The sequence below is a fragment of the Petaurus breviceps genome, unplaced genomic scaffold (assembly GCF_028583685.1).
Source record: "Petaurus breviceps papuanus isolate PSGF00001 unplaced genomic scaffold, PetGlider_PUasm1.0 190, whole genome shotgun sequence".
NCBI lineage: Eukaryota > Metazoa > Chordata > Mammalia > Diprotodontia > Petauridae > Petaurus > Petaurus breviceps.
Genome location: NW_027185810.1, coordinates 9,046,754 through 9,062,757, shown reverse-complemented (window position 1 = coordinate 9,062,757; position 16,004 = coordinate 9,046,754). Strand labels below are relative to the sequence as shown.

At 39.3% G+C, this 16,004-nt stretch overlaps 1 protein-coding gene across 3 annotated transcripts in view; it reads left to right on the top strand.

The window, feature by feature from the left end:
- MBOAT1 (membrane bound O-acyltransferase domain containing 1) overlaps positions 1 to 16,004 on the top strand; it is a 144,107-nt gene that overhangs the window by 80,327 nt on the left and 47,776 nt on the right. For all 3 annotated transcript variants that reach the window (XM_069092490.1, XM_069092489.1, XM_069092488.1), the window contains one exon: positions 9,471 to 9,526. In XM_069092490.1, coding sequence (XP_068948591.1) covers positions 9,471 to 9,526 — 56 coding nt within the window. The remainder of the gene's footprint in view (positions 1 to 9,470; positions 9,527 to 16,004) is intronic.

The window sequence follows — 16,004 nt, the reverse complement described above, 5'->3', positions numbered from 1 at the left end:
GAGAGAGAGAGAGAGAGAGAGAGAGAGAGAGAGAGAGAGAGAGAGAGGTCAAGGATACTCTTGAGGTTTTGAATTTAGGAGACTGGCAGATTGATTGTACCTTCTACAGAAAGAGTGAAATGTGGAGGTTTGGGAGGAAAGAGTATTACTTTAGTTTTAGACATGTTGAGTTTGAAATATCTCTGGGATGTCCAGTTTGGGAGGAAAGAGTATTACTTTAGTTTTAGACATGTTGAGTTTGAAATATCTCTGGGATGTCCAGTTTGAAGTGTTTTCTTGGCAATTGGTGATACAGAACTGAATCTCAGGGAAGAGATGGATGGATATATTATTTCCGGGAGTCATCTGCTAGCAGATGATAGTTAAACCCCTAGGTGCTTATGAACTTACCAAGAAATAGTGTATAGAGGGAGAAGAGAAGAGGTCCTAGGCTAGAACCTTGAGGAATACTAACAGGGAATGTAATATGGATGATGAGTCAGCAAAAGATTCTACAGAGTGGTCAGACACACAGGAGGAGAACCAAGAGAGAGCAGTATCACAAAAACCCAGAGAGGTAAGAGTATCTGGGGGGAGGGGGAGAAGAATGATCTTAAGTATCAAATAGGTCTAGAAGTATGACCCATCAGATTTGGAAATCGACATTATCGTTTTTAATTTTGGAGAGAGTAGTTTCCGTTGAGTGATGAGTTTGGAAGCCAAAATCACAAAGAATTGAGGAATGACTGAGAAGAGAGGAAAAAGAGGCAGCAAGTCTAGCACTCTAGATAGCTTTTCTTCCCCAAGGAATTTAGTTGAGAAAGAGAGAATTGTAGAACAATAGCTTGAAGGTATGACAGGATCTAGTGCATTTTTGTTTTTAAAGGAAGGGAAGAAACTGATACATAAGGAGAAGTTAAAGATTCAAGAGAGCAGGGTTGACCAGCAATACCACTATTAGGTCTGTTTCCCAAGGTGATCAGGGAAAAAGGAAAAGAACTTACATATTGTAAAATATTTATATCAGCTCTCTTTGTGGTAGCAAAGAACTGAAAAGTGAAAAGATGTCCATCATTTGGGGAATGGCTCAAGTTATGGTATATGATTGTGATGGAATACTACTATGCTTTAAGAATTGAAGAGTAGATTGGTTTTAGGAAACCATGGAAAGACTTGCATGGAATAATGCAGAGTGAAATGAGCAGAACCAGAAGAACACTGTACATGGTAACAGCAATATTGTTTGAAGAGCAGCTATGAATGATTTAGCAATTTTGAGTAATATGATTATTCAAATGCTATCCCCTCCAGAGAAGGAACTGACACATAGAAGTATTTATTGTATGGTTCCACATATATATCTATGTCAAATGTTGGTCTTCTATAATGTGGGTTTGTGAGGGAGAAAGGGAGACAACTAAGAACAAAAAAAGTGTGTAATACAGTGGTAATGAGGAGGTACTTTATAAATATTGGTTTTCTTTCCTTCTTAGATTCTCTGCTTGTATCAAGCTGGAATTGGATTGAAGCAGAGAATTGCCCTCCTGTCATTTGTGGACTGTTCGTACCAGGAACTCTCCACATTTATTGAAAAAAAGAAAAAAATCAGTGCAGGAAACTTCTAGAAAGGGCAGCAGGGGTATCAGACACTTGACCACAGTAGTTCCTGCTCATGTCTGGCACCTGTGCTATCACCTTTATTGGGGCTGCAAGGATGTAATTGCACAGGCTCATAAGGCTGCTGCTAAGTGAGCTTGGCTGATGGCTGAGGACAAACATCCTGTTCCTGCTTAATCATAGCTTCACTCTGTGAAGACTCAGTCTGTCTCATTTGAAAAGGAGCCTTTTCAAAGGGTCTCACATTGACTTGTGCATAAATCCTGATGCCTCTTTAGTATCCTGCCAACCATCCCCTTAGTACTATACAGTCATTTCAAACCTACATCTGGGGAGGTGGAGAATGGGGCGTGTTAAATACATTTCATTGGCAGCATGAGCCTATTAAGAAGTGGAAACATCTTGGAATGAAAGACTACTATTTTCCCCAGAGCATGATAGATTGGAGGCAGAATTTGCAGATTCACATACAATGCACTGAATTAGAAAGATTTTTCTTTTCTTTTTTTTTTTTTTCCAAATGAGTGCTAGAACATTATATTCTGATCTGCCATCCTACAAATCTGAACAGAATACTGACTGGCCCTGAAACAGAGAAGGTCAGAGATTCTTAGGATTTAGAGTTGGAAAGATGAGTAAACCAAAGCCAAGAATGCTTAAGTGATCTTCCTCAAGGTCACACAGGAATTATGCTGTAGAAAACTCAGGTTCATTGACTCCAAATTAGAGTGTTATTTTTGTAGTAATATTTTTGCAATTAAGCCATAGGGCATCTTTTTTGTACCATGGACCCTTTGGATAGTGTGGTAAAGTCTATGGACCCCCTTCTCAGAATGTTTTTAAATGCTTATATTAAAATACATAGGATTACAAAGGAAAACCAATTATAATGGAAATAAAGATGTATTTTTTTCCCTATCCAAGTTCATAAACCCGCTGAAATCTATACACATACCCCCAAGATTGGGGGAGACCCAAGGTAAAGAGCCTCTGATTTAGGGGAATATGTGACTTCCTTTGCTGGAGCCCTTTGAATTCCTGAAATTACTTGTCAGGCTGAGGATTCCACTTACCCAGAATAGGAACAAAGAGCCAGAGGCTTTCTTCAAGGTTGAACATTAAGTGTTGGGAGTGGGCCAAAGAGTGGCCTCTTTCCACTTCCTATCCAAGTTCATAGACCCACTGAAATCTATCCACCTACTCCCAAGATTGGGGAGACCCAAGGTTAAGAACCTCTGATTTAGGGGAATATATGACTCTGTGCTGGAGCCCTTTGAATTCCTGAAATTACTTGTCAGGCTGAGGATTCCACTTACCCAGAATAGGGACAAAGAGCCAGAGCATATTCTTCAAGGCTGGCCATTGAGTGCTGGGAACAGGCCAAGGAATGGTCTCTTTTCACTTTAGTTATGATCTATGACGCTGAGGTGCATGAGAGAAGGGGATCCATGCCATGGTCCTGTCGGGGGTCCTAAGGGAACTTTAAGTCACCATCATACGCTTGGTCTTAGAGTGGGGAAGCTGAGCAAGTACATATTCTCCTTCTGCTCCCACCAAATCAGGCTCACTTTCATTGCCACCTTCTTGCATTCAATGCTCAGCTAGAATAATAGCAAATTTTTAGTATAAATAAAAGAAGCCATTGAAATGTGCATCTTTAGCCTGGTGAACCTAAAAAATTCACTTTTATAAAATACGAGTCTTCTGTGTCTGATATGCCTTGATAGCTTCTCACCTGCCCAGCTATTTAGCTGTTTTGGCCTCAGCCCCACCTCCACCCTGCCCCTCTTTTTCCTTTCATTTCTTCCTTTTTGCTTTTGCCCTTTTTTATTTTGATGATCATTACGACATCCACAGAAAAGCTCAGAAATGGTACCACCCTTCCCACATCCAACACAAATTCTTGATTTTAAATTGGTTAAGTGGTTCCCGTGGATACAAGTGAAAGGCCCATGATTGATGACTAGAAGCCCTGTATGTGTACAAATTCAAGGACAGAATGCAGCCCTTTGGGAGTGGAACATTTGAGTACAGCTTAGATTCTAAGGCCTCATTGTCTAGAGAAAATTCTTAGTCTGTATCAAGTAGCCATTTATGATGCCCTGTCTCCTTTTGCCCTTCCTGTACTTGTGGTGTACACATGTATACATACTGGGAATTATTTTGTAAAATAACACAGTTTAGCATAAATTGATATTTCAGGTTTAGAAATGCATCTTGAATTTTTTTTTGCTTTTAGTAAAGTATAAATGATACATAATTATTACATTATTGAAATATCATTTCATATATATGATTACAGGAAAAATGTGTACATATATTCTCCTAGTATTAATAACTATTAGAATTTGACTTGAGACTTTCAGCATTAGAGAAATTGGTTTCTCAATTTCTGCCATGGCTTCTAAGCAGACAAAAGTTGTCAATAAATATTTATTGAATACATACTATGTGTTATTCTATGTCTGCCTCATGCCTGAAGGAAAAGAAATAAGAGATTAGAATGAAATTAATACTGTCTTTTAAGTTTCTAATTTATAGGATATCATCTTGTAATCTGATATATCTTTTTTTTTTTTTTTTGCTTTTTGGAGGGCAATTGGGGTTAAATGACTTGCCCAAAGTCACATGGATAGTTTTTGTGTTAAGTGTCTGAGACCGAATTTGAACTCAGGTCCTTCTGAGTCCAGGGCTGGTGCTCTATTCACTGTTCCACCTAGCTATCCCCATCTGATATATCTTTTTTGTTCTGTTTTCTTTAACCTGATCTATTCTTTTGTTGTTGTAAACTCTTAAACACATGATTCTTCTTTTTTTCTGCCAAACAACAAAGAATAGAAGTTTTTACTTTTGGGTCCATGGAGGCACATGTAGATAGATTTTGATAAGTTTGTGAAATTGGATGGGAAAGGGAAAAAAAAAACCTGGATTATTTTCACTAACTTTGAACTGAAATGTAGCATTTCCTTCAATTATTTAAAAAAATTATTCTGAGAATATCCAGAGGTTTTTTCTCCAGACTGCCAAAGGAAGTCCATGATATAAAAAATGGTTAAGAACCCCTATGCAAAGAAAAATGTGCCCCTGTCTTCCTTTACATGTCTAGAATTATCTCCAGCTGTCTTCTTATTATAAATTCAGGACAGTAGAGGTGTTCTAATCAAGTGTTATTAGCTGCTTTATTTGTCCTCTCCCCTCTAACTTACATGAAATTTAGAAGATTGGCAACAGAATTATTTTAATGTAAGGATTTAAGCAGTCATTTGCCAACATCAGTGAATAATTATCCACCCCTTCCTGACTTGAGCATTTTAAATCTCATTCAACCCATGCAGGATACAGGGTGACTTCACCTGAGTATTATCAAGCTAAGCCCTAGATAGAAGGAAGCAAATGTCTTTTTTCTCTCCATTGAGGGGCAGTGTAGTTTCATGGTCCATTTGTTCCCTTTGCTAATTTACTTATTCTTTCAGAGCTAAACTGAAATTAGGAACCGAATTAAACCCCCTAGTTAATCTGGGTTGCTTACATGGAGGTATGTGAGAATGCACTTCAAATTTTTTCCCAATTAAAGATGTGTTTTCCCTGTGGGAATGGTTAGAAATTAATGTCTTATGGCTTGTCCTCAAGGCATTTAGGCTTCTAGGGAAAAATAAATGGCTTGTTGGAAATAAGCTGCTTCACTATAAAGGTCATCTCTTGAATTTATCCTGCATACAGTCTTCGTAGTAAATGAAGCTTTTGCAGTAAAATAGATTTCACTCTGGATTAGTGATTCATTCAGGGTCCCAAGCCTTATTTAGCTAGTGGGAAGGATCTCCACTAAAGGAAAGTGGAATCAAAAAGTGATATTTACAGTTCTTAGTTTTGATGCTGTCCTTTTCTTTGGGCTCAAAGCTCAAAGTAACAGCTCAGTCCAAGATTGATCATTTTTATCTAGAGAGTATCTGGAGGAGCATTGTCTAACATCATCCTTCTGAACGAGCATGTCTGGTTATAGCAGAAGGGTTTGCTGATGAGTCAGATGAGTCAAACTACCACCACCACTTATCCTCACACCCAGAGGGAGATAACACAGGCCTCCCAGCTGGAGATCCTAGAGCACAGTACTATTTCTCAAACCACTGGTCCTCCTTCAGCTTGGCCTCAGCAGCCATAGTTGAGGGAAGCAATCGCTGTGGAGATGACTAGGGAGGTTTCCCATCTGACTTACAGCTGGGTATATTGTCTCCCCCTACTAAAATGTGACTTCTTTGAAAATAATGATGATCTTACTTTTCAATTTGTATTTTCCAGCACTTGGGGCAGGACTTTTTGCACATAGTAAGTATTTAAGTGTATACATAGTTAAGTACTTAAATAGGGCAGCTAGGTGCACAGTGGATAGAGTGCCAGGCCTGGAGACAAGAAGACTCATCTTTCTGACTTCAAATCTGGAGTCAGACACTTACTAGCTGTGTGACCCTGGGCAAGTCACTTAACCCTGTTTGCCTCAGTTTCATCATCTGTGAAATGACCTGGAAAAGGAAATGGCAAACCACTCCAGGATCTTTGCCAAGAAAACTCAAAAAGGGGTCACAAAGAGTTAGAAACAATGCAACAATCACAAAAAAGTATTTAAATGCTTTTTCACATATTCATTCATTCAAGGTTAAGCCTGCTGTAACAGGCCTTTTGCTAATGTTATAGAATATATGATTTAGTTTATGCTACATCTCAGTCTACACATATAACGTGTTGTACTCTAATGAGGACTACTGTAATTTAAACTGGGCATAAATGATGTGACAAAGGGAACATAAGAGCAGAATCAAACAATCAAAAGCATTTATTAAATACCTTTGACTCTGTATGTGCTGGCCGTTAGGCTCTTTGTTGTTCCGTTGTTTCAGTCACATCCAACTCTTTGTGACCCCATTTGGGCTTTTCTTGGCAAAGGTTCTAGAGAGATTTGACATTTCCTTCTCTAGCTCATTTTATGAAACTGAGGCAAACAAGGTGAAGTGACATGCCCAGGGTCACACAGCTAGTAAGTGTCTGACTCCACGTTTGAAGTCAGGAAGATGAGTCTTCTTGACTTCAGGCCTGGCACTCTATCCATTGTGCATCTAGCTGCCCTATTTAAGTACTTAGCTATGTATATACTTAAATATGTGCAAAATTTCCTGCCCTAAGTGCTGGAAAATACAAATTGAAAAGTAAGATCATCATTATTTTCAAAGAAGTCACATTTTAATAGGGGGAGACAACATATCAGCTGCAAGTCAGATGGGAAACCTCCTCGGTCCTTATCTCCACAGTGAATGCTTCCCTCAACTATGGCTCCTGGGGCCAGGCTGAAGGAGTACCAGTGGTTTGGGAAATAATACTGTGCTCCAGAATCTCCAGTTGGGAGGTCTGTATTATCTCCCTCTGGGTGTGAGGATAAGTGGTGGTGGTAGTTAGACTCATCTGGCACATTTCCTTCTCCATTTTGTCCCTTAAGGTGCCTTGCTGTTTACTTGAGGCTGCCTAGGTCATGGTGATACATGGAACCTTCTCTTTAACTTGGTAGTTCTGTTGCTTTTAAATCTCTTTTCTATCCTGAATGATGGTCGTGGGCTTGGGATGGAAGCAAGGTCAGTGATCAGGCATTGCTGCTATTCCCAGAGTCTTAGATTCAGGGAAGTGAAATTTCCCCATCCATGTCACAGGGGACATGGTGGCTGATCAGCAGTTAGTGCTGGTAGCAATGAGCATAAGGGGTCTATTCTCCACAATGGTTGCTGTCCTTGGTGGCTATGGAGACCAGGCTGGAAACAGGGCTGGTGGTCTGAATAACATTGCTGTTCCCAAGAGTCTTGGGCTTAAAGTCCTGGGGATCTCCATCTATATCTGTGGGGAAGTTGTATAGGAGATTTGACTGGCCTGGTAGATGCCATTTCTTTTCCTTTGAGTGCCTTACTGCTTCAGCTAGGTTGACTTGATGTTTATCTTGCATCTAGATACATATGTACACAAATATGTGTGTGTATGTGTGTGTGTGTGTGTGTGATTTGCGCTGGCAATATGTGTGTGTAATTAGCTAAAATGTATGAAGTATTTTAAACACATTATCTCATTGGATTACACAGCAACTCTGGAAGTGAGTAGTAGAAATATTATTTCCACTTTACATATGAAATATACTTATGAAAATAAAGTGACTTACCTAAGGTAATAAGACCAAGATTTGAACTCATGTTTCTAACTCTGAAAACTTGCCAAGGTCCTGTAATTGTCCTTGTGCCCCTGAATTTATTAAATAACCGAACTACCCAAAGTTAGTCCTTAACATATCACCTTAGGAATCTCGCAACTCCATGAAGAGAGGAGTGATATTATTTCTCCCATTTGACAAACGAGAGAATTGAAGCCCAGAGGGATTATTTCCACTTAATGGTCATTGGCCAGTATGAACTATAATTTGAAGCTACCATCTTTAATGCAAAAACAAAACAAAACAAAAAATACACCAAACAAAGCCCCCCAAAGCAAAAAAAACAACAAACAAAAAACAAAACTTGGGATCCCATTTTTTTTCCTTCCTTAATTGCAGCCATTCTGTAATAAAAATATATTATAGTTTATTTACCCTGTAATGATTTCATTATCAGCTAATAATGGCTTGGGTGATACTAGGTTGATTAGGTAACATTAATAGTAACATTCTAGGTATCTAGTTACCTTGGAAAATCTCTTTCTTGCAGAGCAAGAATAAGAAGTCTGTGGACGGTTTTGCTGGAGTTTTTATAATTACTTACCTTGGCTCACAGGAATTCGAGATTTAGAACTAAAAGAAACCTAGAAGGTTATCTAGTTCAATTTTTTTATTTTACATCCCAGGAAGGCTGAAGGGACTTGTCCATTGTTATAGTATATTAAGTAGCAGAGCTAGGAATCAAACCTTTGTCTTTTCACCCCAAATCCGTCATTTTTTCCACTATTGTTTGTCCTAGGACATAGGGGAAAACTTCACTATCAGACAAGACCTGTATACAAAATCTCAGTCTTTTGTCATTTGTGGAACATTTTGAGTTTCTTTCCTTTAGTCCTTTTCAAAACATTCAAAAAGTCTTTAGTAGCATAATAGCCATTGGAATGAGGAGGGGAGCAAAAGAATCCCATAATGCAGGAACCATCAGGCATTTTTGCTGCTGATCATTTTGTGCACTGCAATGGAGTTGTTAGAGGATGATTACATTCTGACCCTGGGATTTGTTGTGTTCATTTTACCTCTCAAGTATGTCTTGAATTCTCAGTGAACATTTGCTGGTGTCTCTGAGTTACTATCTTTTAAAGAATAATGTTACTGCTTTATCACAGGCTTGCTCTTTTAAAAGGCTAGAAAAAGGGAAATTAAGATAGAGTCAAAAGATGAAATGACCCACAGAAAAGCAAATGAGTTCAGTTCACACATAAATCTTTATTTAAAGATAATCAGATATGCCCCCCCACCTTTTTTTTTGTCTTTGATGTGTTTTGGTCTCAAGCCAGATCTGGGCATTTCTTTTTTCCTTGTCACTGAATGTCCCTGGTTATGGTTTATCTGTGGCTGTGAAAATTATTATTTTAAAATAAATCTTCTGTAATATTGTCATCATTTGTCATCAGAAAATATCCAGGGCAGAGCCAAATCTCTGGAAGCCTTTTAATTGCTGTTTGTGATTGTGTTATTCTATGATCTTATTATAAGTATTTACAAAAGTTATTTGGCATGAGATATTAAGAACTCATTTCAAGTTTTAGGGTTTAAAATGATTATTACAATGATTATTGCATATTATAACTAAAATTCACTTTCTATCTGTGGCGTATGTGGAAGGGCTTACATATTCTGTATCTTTACTTTGTAGGCCACTGATGATTATGACCCAGAAGATCACAACCCTGGCGTTCCAAATTCACGATGGTGAGGAAATACTCTCCTTATGGCGATGTTGCATTAGGCCCACTTTTTACATTGTGTTGGTGATTGGCAGCCTAGAAAGAGCCGTATCCTCCTCTTCTGGGTAGTTCAGTGGTTAGCAAATTAATCTTAACTCCTTCAGGGTCTTAATTCCTGAGACAGTACTTTACATTTGCTTAAATATTTTTTGCTGAGAGGGGAGACGTTCTTTTTTATCTTGACAAGATCTAAATCTCTCTGATGACCTTCTTTCTCTTCCATTATCAGTGTTATTAGAGAGAAATGGCACCTTCTTTGCTTCACTCCTATCCCAGGAAAGTTAAAAAATAATCCGAAATTAAGTCCCATTTGACATTGTTAACTGATGATGTTTACCTGAACTGTTAAATATTTTAGAAGAGAATATTTTAGTCTTCTCTATCCCCCCTCTTCCAGTGATTTGTTGACAAATGACTTGAATGGAAACAGTAAGACAATGCAAAACCTTGGAAGAGGTACTTCTGGGTGCATACAAATCAATACTTTCTTTTCATCAATCTGTTCTTTGCGAGAGGAGCAAGTTCTTATTATTAGGTATCAACAAATGAACCATAAATGGTAAATGAGAGGAGACTTCAAAAGCAATATGGTCCAAGACCCTCATTTTACAAATTAGAAAAGTAAGACCCAGGAAGGTTAAAATGCCTAAGCTCACAGAAGTGGGGTCTTCTGATTTGGGCCAATAGTCTTGCCATAGTACTGTGGTCTTGCCTGGTACCATGTGAAGACATTATTTTCTATAGGAAAGGAGTTTTCAAAAATAATAGCTCACATTAATATAGTACTTAGTAGTACACAAAATATTTTCTTTAGAACAAGCCTGTTGACTAGGGAGTTCTAGTATTAGCATGCCGATTTTGTTTTTTTTTTTTTTTTGGGGTGGGGGGAGGGCAGGGCAATAGGGGTTAAATGACTTGCCCAAGGTCACACAGCTAGTAAATGTCAAGTGTCTGAGGCTGGATTTGAACTCAGGTCCTCCTGACTCCAGGGGTGGTGCTCTATTCACTGTGCCACCTAGCCACCTCATGCCCATTTTTTTTTTTTTTTGCTTTTTGGGGAGGGGAAGGTAGGGCATTTGGGGCTAAGTGACTTGCCCAAGGTCACATGACTGGTATTTGTGTTAAGTGGCTGAAGCTGCATTTGAACTCAGGTCCTTCTGACTCCAGGGCTGGTGCTGTATTCATTGCACCCCCTAGCTACCCCATGCCCATTTTGTTGATGAGGAAACTTATCTAAAGCTTGTAGAGATTAAATGACTTATCTAAAGCTTATACAGCCAGTCAGGCCTTTGGACTCCTTTGGAGTTCTTATTAGGACCACTCACTGCCTTTTCAAAAACTTGCTTATGTGGTTCTAGTTACCCCTTGAAAAGCTCATTTTAATAGTTACACATACTGATATGGTAAATAGTTTTTAATCAGGGTGGCCAAGTGGCTCAGTGAGTAAGAACACTGGCTCCAGTGTTGGGATGACCTGGGGTTCAAATCCGGGCTCAGATACTTAGCACCACACCCAGAAATAACTGGCCGTGTAACCTTGAGCAAGTTACATAACCCTGATTGCTTTAAAAAAAAAATAGTTTTTAATCTGGTGAATTTTCTATTTGAGAAGCTAAGACGAATGATGATTTCTTGTAGCTGTGTTTCTTATTTTTTTCTCAAAAACTAGAGAATGAAATTTAATTTGGTTGTAACCCTTGGTATTCTTAATCCATACCTTTGCTCTGGCTGTTTCCTAGATAATTTGGTACTGTAGACTGAAGTGCTCCAAATAGGTAGTATCTGAGGGACTTCATTTACAGTTAACTCCCCTTGGCAGTAGATGTAGCTATGCATTAACAGCATAAAATAAATGTTTGACCGGTTTCAGTCCCTATTAGTTGCCTAATAAGTGTTTAGTGAATTCAAGCAAAGAATAGGTTTACTCTTATTTTTTTTTTTTGGAGGGCAATTGGGGTTAAATAACTTGCCCAAGGTTACATGGCTAGGTTTGGTTTTTTTTTTTGGTGTGTGTTTTCGTATTAAGTGTCTGAGGCCAGAACTGAACTCGGGGTCCTTCTGACTCTGGCCCCGTGGCTTTACTCACTGTGCCACCTAGCTGCCCCAATAGGTTTACTCTTAAAGATTTCTCCTTCCAGTTTTTAATCTGGGCATAATGAATCATTTGCACACTTTTTAATCCAATTTAACCTGTTTCATTGACTATTACTTACAAGGAATGAAATATTTTTCTCTTTTTTGTTCTAATAGTAAGAGGAAGATATGAATTTGAGAGGTTTTTTTCTGCTTTTCCTTTGGAATTTTTTAAATTACCCTTATGATTGGTGTCTATACTGAGGTCAAGTTAATAATACATATTCCGCAGCAATAGGTCATGATTTACAGTACATGATAAGGGCTTGCTATTAGTTTCACGGACTCTAAGCTTCTAAATAAGGAACATGTGCATTTTGTACACGCAAATAAAACAAATAGAGATTTAGTTAATAATTTGTCTGACAAGTATTTTTGTGTTAATGTACAATGACCCTGACTTGGGTTGGTTTTTCCTTGCATGGTTGGAGATATATTTCTACAGTCATAGAGGGAACAAAGCTTTCCCCTGGCCCCCAAACATGTCCTCATCTTACACCAATCAACTTTCTTTCTGTACCCAGTGCCCAACAAGGACTGACTATTGCAGGCAGCTAGGGGTACTCCTGTATTTACTTTTCTGAGGTATGCATAAAAAAAGACCTAAAGAGCTCTAAGGGATCATCACACCTGGGAGAGAAGATAATTACAGCTCACATTTACATAGAACCTTAATTTGTTGTTGTTGTTGAATGGTTTTCAGTGATGTCCAACTCTCCATGACCAGATTTTGGGGTGTTCTTGGCAAAGATATTGGAGTGGTTTGCAGTTTCCTTCTTCAGCTCATTTTACAGATGAGAAACTAAGGCAAACAGGGTTAAGTGACTTGCCCAGAGTCACACAACTACCAAGTGTCTGAGGCTGGATTTGAACTCCTGAACATGAATCTTCCTGATTTCAAGTCCAGTACTCTACCCACTGCACCACCTAGCTGACCTTAAGTTTTACATGGCCCTTAATTTAGGTTTTAAAAGCTTATTATGCCCATTTTATAAATGAGGAAACTGATACTCCCAAGAGATTCATTGATTTGGCCCAGGACATATTCACCTTAAATTGCAGAGCTGAGGCATTATCCTGGGTCTCCTAATGCTGGGGATAGTGATCTTCCCACTGTGCCATCATGTGGCCTTCTTTGTGCTTCATTTCACAAAATGGGAATAAAATAGATGCTTGGAATTGTTGTTCTACAGGGAAAGAGGGAATTGTAGAGTTTTCTTTTCACTTCTATAGAAAGCTCTTGGAAAGTTGCCCTCAATGGGTTATAGGAGTCTGATTCTTTGACCCATTGACTGGAAGACTGATAAAGCCAAAATATACCTCAATTTTTTTCAACACAGAATTTGTGAAGATTAAAAATATCTACTCTTTCTGGATTTCTGTTGGCGATTGGGTGTAAGGGTTCATTCATGATCTCCTTTCTTAATTCCTACCCTCTCTTCATCTCCCACCCCCAGTGCAATGAATTGAAGCCTTGGGGACCACCATCCAAAACTTCAGTGTGTGTGTGTATGTGTGTGTGTGTGTGTGTGTGTGTGTGTGTATGTAGCTTTAATAAATCTGGGATGAGAGCAGGAGCATTGAGGAACAAGGTCATAAAATGTAGGGCTGGAAAGGGACCTTAAAGTTCATTTAATTGACATTCCTCATTTTATAGGCAAGGGAGCTGAGGACCAAGTACATTAAGTGACTTACCCAAATTCACATAGGTACTAAGTGAAAGCATCAGGATTCTAATTCAGGTCCTGTTCTCAGTTCGAGAACTCTTCCCACCAGATTCCGTACAAGAAATGGAAGCTATGCTCTCCATAGCAATGCGAAACTGAAGGGATGAGTCTACCCAGGGCTACGCTTTTTCTCCACTGAGCACAGAAGAGAAGGTAATGCCTCCAAACACTGACCAATCATCTAGGAGGTAACATTGACATTTCTATCTTGCCATGTGCTTTCAAGTCCAGTAATCACACAGAGTGGGTATATACTAGGGCAAAGGTTCATTAACGCCCAGCCCAACCTTTAGGAGCAGTGGTTTATAATCACTTATAATTATAATTGCTTTATAGTTATGAGGAATAGGGTACTGGACTTGGAGTCAGGAAACCTAAGTTCAAATCCCACCTTAGATATTTAGTAGCTACATGACCCTGAACAGCCCCTGAACTTCTTCTGACTTCAGTTTCCTCATATGTGAAATGAAGATAAAAGTAGTGTCTACCTGACAGGGTTATTGTTGGGATCAAATGAGATAATATGTGTAAACTTTAAACACTATATAAATGCTAGCATTATTATTAATAATTAGGAGAAGGGATATTTTATTTTTTATATATAGTATGTATGTGTGTGTGTGTGTGTGTGTGTATATATATTTCTATTCCCTTCCATACTGAGAAAAGTTTCATCAGTTACAATTATTGTTTTTCTGTGTAGGAATGTTAGTAGTTCAACTTTGATAAGTGGCTTATGATTCCTTTTCCATGTTTACCTTCTCAAGCTTCTCTTGGTTCTTGTATTTGAATGTCAAATTTTCTATTCAACTTTGGTTTTTTCATTCAGAATGCTTGAAAGTCTTCTATTACACTGAATGACCATATTTTCCCCTGAAACATGATCCTCAGTTTTGCTGGGTAGGTGATTCTTGGTTTTAATCCCAGTTCCTCTGCCCTCTGGAATATCATATTCCAGGCCCTTTGATCCCTCAGTGTAGAAGCTGCCAGATCCTGGGTTATCCTGATTTTGTTTCCACAATATTGAAATAGTTTCTTCCTGGCTGCTTGTAATATTCTCTCCTTGATCTGGGAATTATGGGACATGGCTATAATATTCCTAGGAGTTTTCTTTTTGGGATCTTTTTCAGGAGGTGATCGGTAGATTCTTTCAACCTCTATTTTGCTTTCTGGTTCTAAAATATCGGGGCAATTTTCCTTGAGAATTTCTTGGAGGATGATTTCTAGGTTCTTTCTTTGATCATGCCTTTCAGGTAGTCCAATATTTTTTTTAAAGGCGATTGGGGTTAAGTAACTTGCTCAAGGTTACACAGCCAGATTTTATGTGTGGGTGTTAAGTATCTGAGGCCATAACTGATCCCGGGTCCTCCTGATTCCGGGGCCAGCGCTCTTACTCACTGTGCCACCTAGCTGCCCCAGTCCAATGATTTTTAAATTATCTCTCCTGGATCTATTTTCCAGGTCAGTGGTTTTTCCCATGAGATATTTCACATTGCCTTCTTTTCTTTCATTTGTTTGGATCTGTTTAACATCATCTTGATTTCTCATAAAGTCACTAGCTTCCCTTTTCTCCATTCTAAATCTGAAACAATGATTCTCCTCATTGAGCTTTTGAGATTCTTTTTCCATCTGGCAAATTTGGCTTTTTAAGGCATTCCTCTCCTCATTGCCTTTTTGAGCCTCTTTTGCCATTTGAGTTAGTCTGTTTTTTAAGGTGTGATTTTCTTCAGTCAGGTTGTTGACTCTCCTTTTGTAATTTTCTTGCATCGTTCTCATTTCTCTTCCCAATTTTTCCTCCACTTCTCTTATCTGCTTCTTAAGGTCCTCTGTGGCCTGTAACCAGCTCGTATTTTTCTTTGAAGCTTTTGGTGCAGGAGTTCTGACTTCACTGTCTTCCTCCTGTTCCATGCTTTGCTCCTTTTTGTCACCAAAATAGGAGTCTCATGTTGGAATCTTCTGTCTGCTTTGTTTCCTTTGCCTGGTCATATCGCCCCTCAGTCACTGGACCCCTTTTTGCCACAGTAGGACTCTGCCACCAGACAGGGGAGCTTTCGTCCCAAACACTGGGGTTTTCTCAGCTGCCAGAGGAATTAGTTTGGGTGCCCTCTCAGAAGCTCTACACCCTCTGGCTAGCTGATCACACACCCCAGTGTGTGTACCCTAGATTGCAATCCAGATCCAAGCAGGTTAAAGCAAGAGCGATTGCCCCTCAGACTGGTCGCTTGGGCCCTCTACAGTCTTCAGGCCAAGAGCTGAAGCTGCCATGTGGTGCTGGCTGTGCCAGGCATCTCAGCAGCTTCTCACCTTGGGGGCAGAAGCCGAGGTACTCCCAACTACTGGTCCCAAAGTCCACACTGCACCGACCTCTCACTTTGTCTTTTTCATCTGTGTGTTGATAAATCTGGAAATGGCTACAGCTGCTGCTGATCTGGAGTCCCTCCGGCCAGCGCTGGTCAGGCCTGAATTGGGGCTAAAACCTCTGGCTCACAGGGCCTCGGCTTGGCTCTCAGAGCTCTGTGCTGGCCGATTCCTGCCGGCCTGCCAGGCTGTTCTCAGAGGAAGGTTAGCTTCTCTGTGTCATTT